Source organism: Molothrus aeneus, chromosome Z (genome assembly GCF_037042795.1).
Source record: "Molothrus aeneus isolate 106 chromosome Z, BPBGC_Maene_1.0, whole genome shotgun sequence".
Classification (NCBI taxonomy): domain Eukaryota; kingdom Metazoa; phylum Chordata; class Aves; order Passeriformes; family Icteridae; genus Molothrus; species Molothrus aeneus.
The window spans coordinates 63,069,723-63,078,264 of NC_089680.1; the positions used below are offsets into that span (position 1 = coordinate 63,069,723).

The 8,542-nt window shown below is 40.4% G+C and overlaps 1 protein-coding gene across 1 annotated transcript in view; it reads left to right on the plus strand.

Annotated features, from left to right (window-relative positions):
* APBA1 (amyloid beta precursor protein binding family A member 1) overlaps nt 1-8,287 on the plus strand; it is an 82,221-nt gene extending 73,934 nt beyond the window's left edge. Inside the window, exons 11-13 of the mRNA XM_066568730.1 lie at nt 2,054-2,173; nt 2,833-2,973; nt 4,331-8,287. Coding sequence (XP_066424827.1) covers nt 2,054-2,173; nt 2,833-2,973; nt 4,331-4,402 — 333 coding nt within the window. The 3' untranslated portion in view covers nt 4,403-8,287. The remainder of the gene's footprint in view (nt 1-2,053; nt 2,174-2,832; nt 2,974-4,330) is intronic.
* Nucleotides 8,288-8,542: the final 255 nt, after the last annotated feature.

The following is an 8,542-nucleotide window of genomic DNA, read 5'->3' on the forward strand; positions in this document are numbered from 1 at the left end:
GAAATCCTTTCTTCTATTCTTTTAGTATAGTTTTAATATAATATATGTATATTAAAATAATAAATTAGCCTTCTGAAACATGGAGTCAAGATCCTCATCTCTTCCCTCTTCCTGGGACCCCTGTGAACACCACCACACATGAGGGCTGAGAGAGCTAGCAAACACACAATAAGGATCTTGGCCATCAGCTTTGAAAGTTCATGGCAATCTGGAGATTGGTATGAGGACTGGAGAAAAGCAAATGTCACCTGGTCTTCAAAAAGGGCAAGAAAGAGAACCAGAGAACTACTGTCCAGTCAGCCTCCCTTTATCCCTGGGAAAGTGATGGGACACCTTGTTCTGGAGGCCATCTCTATCCACGATGACAATAAGGTGATCAGCAGTAGTCAGCATGGATTCACTGAAGATAAATCATGCCTCATTAAATTAATTGTCTTCTACAGAAGAACAGCTTCCTGAATGGATGAGGGGAGAGCAGTGGATGTTCAACTTCTGCAAGGTTTTCAACACTATCTCTCTCAATATCCTAGTAGACAAACTCAGGGAATATGGACTGGGTTAGTGGGTAGTAAGGTGGATAGAGAATTGGCTGAATGGCAGATCCCAGAGGGTCATAATCAGTGACACAGGGTCGGGTTGGAGGTCTCTAGGTAGCAGTGTCTCTCAGGGTTCAATACTGGTGCAGGGTTTTTTTAAGTTATTCATCAATGTCTTCAATGAAGGGACAGATGCCTCCTCTGCAAGTTCACTGATTGAGCTGGGAGGAATGGCTGACACCCAAGTTCTGTGCATCCCTTCAGAGGGTCCTCAACAGGCAGGAGAGATGGGCAGAGAGGAACCTTCTGACATTCAGCAAGGGCAAATGCAGGATCCTGCACCTGGGGAGAAACCACTCCATGCACCAGCACAGGCTGGGGCTGACCTGCTGGAGAGCTGCTCTGTGGAAAAGGACCTGGGGATCCTGGTGGACAAGTTGTCCCTGAGCCAGCAGTGTCTCCGTGTGGCCAGGAAGGCCAGTGGTGTCCTGGGGTGCTTCAGGAAGAGCACTGCCAGCAGCTCAAGGGAGGTGATCCTGCCCCTCTGCTCGGCCCTGCTGAGGCTCATCTGGAGTGCTGTGTCCAGTTCTGAGCTCCTCAGCACAACCGGGACATGGAGCTCTGGGAAAGGGTCCAGGGGAGGGGTACAAAGATGGTTAAGGGACCAAAGCATCTCTCTCATGAGGAAAGGCTGAGGGAGCTGGGCCTGTTCAGCCTCAAGAAGAGAGAACTGAGAGGGGCCTTATCAATGTAAGTATCCACAGAGAGGATGCCAAGAGGATGGAGCCAGGCTCTTCTTGGTGGAGCTGAGCAGTAGGGCAAGGGGCAGAAACTGATGCACAGGAAGTTCCATGAGAACATAAAGGAATAACTTGTGTAGGTGATCATGCACTGGAACAGATTGCCCAGGGAGGCTATGGAATCTTCCTCACAGGAGATATTCAGGAACCATCTGGACACAATCCTGTGCCATGTACTCTGTGATGACCCAGCTTGAGCTGGAAGGTTGGATCAGATGACCCAGAGTGGTCCCTTCCAACCTGACCCATCTTGCGATTCTGTGAATAATAGAAACTATGAGCGCTGCTTATACGAGGATGATATAAGGGAGACCTACTGTTTGCTTGACAGAAATTAGTATGTTTCATTAGGGAAGCAACTGTTTTGGTAAGTAACTTAGTTACTTATTTAAAAGTCATTGGTCATTTGGTGAGCTGCATGAGCTGATTTAATATCCTTTTATGTATGATTTCTGTTATCAAATGAAGAAACTGCCAGCAGGAATCTAGTTTTCTTAACACAACTGTGCCAGATTTTTGGCAAGAAAAATTTGATGTTTTTTCCCTTACCTCACTAAATATTCTGTTGCTTGTGTCTGGCATTAAGTGATCAGATTCTGGTACAATGCATACAAAGATCTATTTATTCAAGGCTGCTCCCATGTGATCGTTCTAACAAGTTTTTTTTTGTTCTGCTCATGTTACATGTTTAACTCTCAGTTTGGTATTTTTTTTCAGGGTTTGAAAAACCAGGCCCGGGTTAAACTGAACATAGTTAGATGTCCTCCAGTAACCACAGTCTTGATCAGAAGACCAGACCTCAGATATCAGCTGGGCTTCAGTGTGCAGAACGGGATTGTAAGTACCTTCCACTGTTTCTGATCAAGCTTTAACACACACGAAACTTCCTCTCCATTTGTGGTTAAGTTTCAGTGTGAGAAGAGGGAAGCTGCTATTTTCTCCCTTACAGCGAGCAGGATTTTACATTTGTCAAGTCTGAGATATAAAAGTTGTGTTAATAAGAGGTTTTGTCTTTGACTCCACTTACTTCACAAATTTACAGTCAGACAGAGGAATAAAAAAGTTGTTTCAGCTTAAAAAACCAAAAATGTGTGGAAGAGTCTGCTTTCAGCATGCATCATATATGTCTTTAGCCAAGCCATTGCATGATCTCAAAAGAAAAAGCCTGTTCTTGATCCTTTTTGTTGTAAGGCATCTGCCTAATGAACATTATTAAATTGAGGTCCTTCCTACACTCAAATTTCCAAACCAAAAGACATGTAATGTACAACACAAACAGCCTTTTCTGACAGTTTGTTCTGCTCTTGGAAGAGAATATCCATTAGCTACTCATCACTAATAAATTTTGCTTTGGAGTCAGTGATAGATTGCATCTTAGAATTTGCTGTTGCAAGTCTGCACTTAAATGTTGATTCATATATTGCAGGCAAAAAACAGGTAGTCAAAAGTCTCTGTTCCTTATCCAGCCCATGATAAATTTGTGTTCTCCCTTGCAGATCTGTAGCCTTATGAGAGGAGGCATTGCAGAGCGAGGAGGTGTGCGTGTTGGCCATCGGATCATTGAAATCAATGGGCAGAGCGTTGTAGCAACACCCCATGAGAAAATTGTTCACATCCTCTCAAATGCTGTTGGTGAGGTAAGAACCATCAATGTGTCTAGGCTGTATAGCAGAGTTCATTGCTGTTACCAGTAACAACCAGTGGAAACCAGTAATGAGCAGTGTCCTTCAAGGCACTGTACTGGGACCAGCACTCTATCTGTCATGTCTTCATCAGTGACATGGACAGTGGGATTGAGGTGCACTCTCAGCAAGTTTGAAGGTAACATCATGATCAGTGATGCTTAAGGAAAGGGATGCCATTAGAGGGACCTGAACAGGCTAGAAAAGTGGCCCATGTAACCTTTGTGAAGTTCAGCAAGGCCAAGTGCAGGGTCCTGCCTCTGGGTCTGGGCAATTTCCTACATCAAAAGAAACTAAGGGCCTAAAGGGATTGGGAACAGTCCTGAAGAGAGGAACTTGGTGGAAGGAAAGTTGGACATGAGCCAGGAATGAACACTTGAAACCCAAAAGACAAACTGTATCCTGGGCTGCATCAAAAACAGTGTGGCCAACAGGGAGGTGATTTTCCCTTCTGTATTCTGCTCTTGTGAGACCCCACCTGGAGTCCTCTGTGCAGTTCTGGGGCCTTCAGCATAAACAAATGAACCTGCTTGAGCAGATACAGATGCAGGCCCTGAAAAGGGCCAGAGAGCTGGAGCACCTCCGCCTGTGAGAAAAGGCTGAGAGGGGTTTCGTTGTTCAGCCTGGAGAAGAGAAGGCTCCAGGGAGACCTGACAGCAGCCTTTCAATGTGTAAAGGGGGCTTCTAAGAAAAATGGAGAGAGGCTTTTACCAGGGTCTCCAGTGCAGAACAAAAGGCAATGGTTTTAAACTGAAAGAAAGTAGATTTTTAGATCAGGCATAGGAAGAAATCCTTCACTATGAGGTTGGTGAGCCATTAGAACAGATTGCCTGGAGAAGCTGTTAATGCCTCATCCCTGGAAGTGTTCAAGGCCAGGTTGCATAGGGCTCTAAGCAACCTGTTCTAGTGAAAACTGTTGATACCTGCAACAGGGCAGTTTGGACTAGATGATTTTGAAAACCCTTCCAACTCAAACTGTGTTGGAATTCTGTTCTACCTCTGTTGCCCCATTGCTAATCAAATCTAAAAAGCTGAAGTGAGAGCAAGCCTGTGCACCTTTTCTTTCATTATTTGCCCCATACTTCTATGCTTTAGAAGAACCATACCTTGAAAATATGACATGTGGACAATTTTAGATGGTTCATCAATACTAAACATATTGTTTCATAAAATCATCACCTGCAATACTTTAATAAGGGTATGAAAACTCTCAAGTTTTACCCTTTTTCCTGCCTTGTATGACCTTATCTGGGTCCTTCATGTGAGGTATGCATGTTTAGAAACATGGATTAATTTGGCTTATTTCCTCTAGATCCATATGAAGACTATGCCAGCTGCCATGTACAGACTGTTGACTGCACAAGAGCAACCAGTTTACATCTGAAGCTGACACCTCACCGTCACTGTGTGCATGGAAGATTATTTTTTCCTCATTAGTGCTTGTCTCTCTAGTGCTGCATTTCTGTGTCTGCAAAGACATTTCTTTCTCTCTCCCCCCATCACAGACACAGATACACTGTTGCTGTCTCCTTCATCCCTTTTCCCTCTTCTTCCCACCATTTTGGTAAGGGGCAAAATATACCTGTGGAACTATTTTGGTTGCATCTTTTTACAAGTGACACTTCATACAGCTCCACATACAAAACAGGAGAATAACAGCAGCATAGTTTACAGCAGTATTCACAGATGGCTCTATTTCATGCTACATAATCAGTTTTATTTCTGTGGCTGTAATTTTACAAACTGAGTAAATTAAATGTTGCTGAATGAAAAATTACCAAATAGATAGAAGTATAGGGTAAAAGGTGTTCCCCTTGGATATCCTGCCTGTGACTTTGGTTCTCTTGCCCTGTTTTCTCACAGGTTCCAAGCTCAGTACTAAAGGTTTGTGTCTGTGGGGAAAGTAGAATACCAAAAGGATTATTTTGCCCTCAGGAAAAATTGCCTGCTTATGAAGATTCAGTAAATGCTGCTGTTGTAAAATGAATTGTCCAAATACACACCTTTTAATTCTCCTCTGTCATCTGTTCTTCATGATAGTAGGACTCCAAAAGATACTCCATAAGTTCCTGAAGCATGTTATTCTTGCATTACTTACACTAAGAAAATTGGTAGGCATTTTTTACAGCTGCCTCCCTCTCTCTGCCCCCAGGTTTCTATCTCCTAGTTTTCTTCAGCTTTGTGTTTTATAGTCCCTTCCTGATTTTAGAGGTTAAAGAAGTGGGGGGGAGAATCTTTAAATAACCACAAGAAAAATATTGAGGGGATCTGCTGAATAGCTACACTTTTCTAGGCTCTTAATTCCGATTTTGGTGCACATAGCCATGTGTGCCAGTGTATATAGACATTTTTAAAATTGTGCTTCCTATTTATGAAGTTTGAATATAAGAGATCTGCAGACTATTCTAAGTAATTTTGTTCTCTGAGCCAGTTTTAACATATATTTTTGTCCAAAGACCTGTCTAATCTTATTGACTTCCTATTTAGTTCATGATATGTAGGTAACAGTTGAAAGGATGAGGCAGGAATAAACTTATTTATTTTCTTATATAATTTAGCTTGTGATTTTTTCCCATATATATGGCACTTAAAAGAGATATGTGTGTACTATATGCACTTGTATGAAGATGATTAACTGTAGGGATGTATGAAATCTTGTATTTGATTAGCCTCTAAGTTGCATGCTAGAGACAAAATGGGAAAAAGGGGCTGGGTTGGGTCCTTTGGTTTCTTTAAGAGGGTTCAAAATAAAAAGAAGCAGTGTCTTTTCTTCCTAGTGAGAGAATTCTACATTCTCTGTAGTTACTTTTTTTCAGGACTGTATACTGGTGTTTATACTGAAGTTGAACCATGCGTTTAGTCCAGGCTAGTATGTTGATTTCTTTTAAACAAACAGTTTGTGCTGTGTTTTGCTGTGATGGAAAGGCTCAGTGAGATGAAAACAAGAGCAGACAACACACAGCCACACGCCACTTCTGCTTTGCAAATGCGGTGTTGTTCATAGTCACTTGTGTCTCACTTGTTGTGACGTGAGCTGTGCAATGTAAGCGTTGCTTGCAGTCCAGTGATGATCCTAGACATTGCTATGGGGATTCATGGAAGTGGTGTGTGCACGTGCACTTGTTGCAAACACTGCTGAGAACCACTGAGCACTCTTGTCATGGGTCCATTTCTTGGCTTTCTAAAGTCATGGATAACCATGGCCTGATCAGAGTTAGAGGATGAACTGTATTTCTGTGGGAAGCAGATATTTAAGGGACATAACAAAGTGGTGCATAAACTGTTGTAGTAAGGGGATATGTTTTAGTGTTGAGATTAATGTACAATGACTTGATTTTACTTGCATTTATTGTTGTTATATAATTTAATCCAAGGCTCCAGAATAGCAGATTGCACAAGAGAATGGTATTAGTATTCCAGGTTAGTACTTAACTCTGCTGCCTCACTGATGCAACAAGATAATTAATGGCTTGTGAGTATATTGTTTTAACTGTAGACATCTGGTTTATGGTAATTTGAACCTTTTTTCTAGAACTTTCCATATATAGAGTAATAAATGTAAATATGGTATATAACCATGTACAATTTAGAAGATTCTATACAGTGCAGCCTTTCCATAAATTGCCTGAGGAAACGTAGTGAACTCTTGAAGACACAGTTATCATGCTTCTGGTTCTGCTATGTGTATGCCCTCCACTTCACTTGTTTTTGTGGTTCTGTCTAGCCCATGTGGTGAAGTCTTTAGCTCACTTCACAGGGAAATGATGAAAATCTGAACATGCAAATGTGTTAAGAGAAGAAACTACTGTTTCTTTGAAAATCTTGCAGCTGGGGGGTTGTGAAGTTACTGTTCATCCTAAATAGGTGCTTAAAATTAAGCAAATGAATGCTTGCAGGACCAGAGCTTAGCAAAAAAAAAATCTCATTTTTTCAGTTACAGTATGTGCATAAAATTTCTTAACTGAGAGGTCCATAGTGTGTGCACACTTCGGAGAGCAGTCTAGTAAACAATCCCATTTTACTCTGTAAACAGAGTTTCAAGAAAATGGAACTCAAATGGGAAAGCTGGCTGTTCTCTAGACTGTTGCAGCGGTTTGATAGATCAGATATGGGGATTTTTAACAGATGTAAAGGAACATTCCTTCAAAGGTTTACATTCCTTCTTCAGTGACAGACCTGAATTCTTTTTCTTTCATCCTTGCTGCTTCGTACAGTCTAATTAACTCTTCAGTGTTTACATTAAGGATGAAACATCCCTTGTTTTTTTTATTTTTGAGAAGTTTCACATTTGTTTTGAATCTTGTTTGAGTCTCAGTTTGGATTTCCAGGTTTGCTAGTTTTCCTTCTTTTCTAAAAGAAATGTATTTCTCAAGACAGCAACATGGTTGAGATCTCTTGTATATATTTAGCGCAGTACCTAGACTATGAAGTTGTACTATTGTTCTGTAAAGAGGATGAATAGAAATTATTGTAAAGCGTTGGGAAAAGCATAGTATTGTATTTGTAACAATATTGTTCTTTGTAAACATTTAATGATCTCTATATAAAAATATAAATATATATATATAAATATATGTGAGCCTGGAATGTTGATATTGCACATCTACTGAATGTAATTACTCTGATGTTTTCTGCCACAGGTCTCTGACCTCTCTAATGAAGCTGTGCTGGTTTGACTTGGGGGAGAGACAGAGGGGAGAAGAGTGGGCTTTTTGCTTTGGATGGGATAGGGTAAGGGGTTTCTGGCCAGTTATTTTGTTGTGATGTATTTACTGTGCTACATTCCTTTATTTAACAGAGCGCTAATGTCTGTAAGATTTGCAACAATAAACTACAAAACAAAAATACCTCAGACAAGGCTGAGAATTTGCTCATACTGACCTAGAGGCTGACTTGCCAGTGCTGAATGCATGCATAATTGGAAGGTGTCTGAACTTCTTTTTTGCCACTTAGTCTGGAGTAATTCTTATCTACGTTTCTGCAGGCATGAAGCAATGCTGTTACCTTTATTTTTAAAACAGCATTCTTTTCAGGCATTACATGACACTAGTGCTCCTAAACAAAGGTGATTCCTAATCTACTGTGATTGTGACAGAAATATTATTTATTTGACTGAATAACTTTAAGTAGGATTTTTTTCATAATTTTGATAAAAATTCCTCACACTTAGATTAGTTTCTGAAATCACTGTTTTCCTTTAAATGTCATTAGCATGATTTATTATTAACCACCTAACACCATTTCAATAAATAAAAGTAGAATTCTGATATGTCTGTCCCTAGAATTACTCCTGGAAGTCCTCAGCTAAGGTTAATTTTTTTAAAAATATATAATCATAAAATAAAGATATAAGATTTTATGAAAAATATTATTATATTTGAAAGTCAACAAAAAAAGGTCATCCAGGGACTGTTGCTTCTGGTGAGGCTTCATAGAATTTTCTGTGCCTCATAGATTCTCAAGAGTACTTTGAAAGCACAAAAATGACAATACACACCACAGCTGATTCAGAAGAAAACTAAAC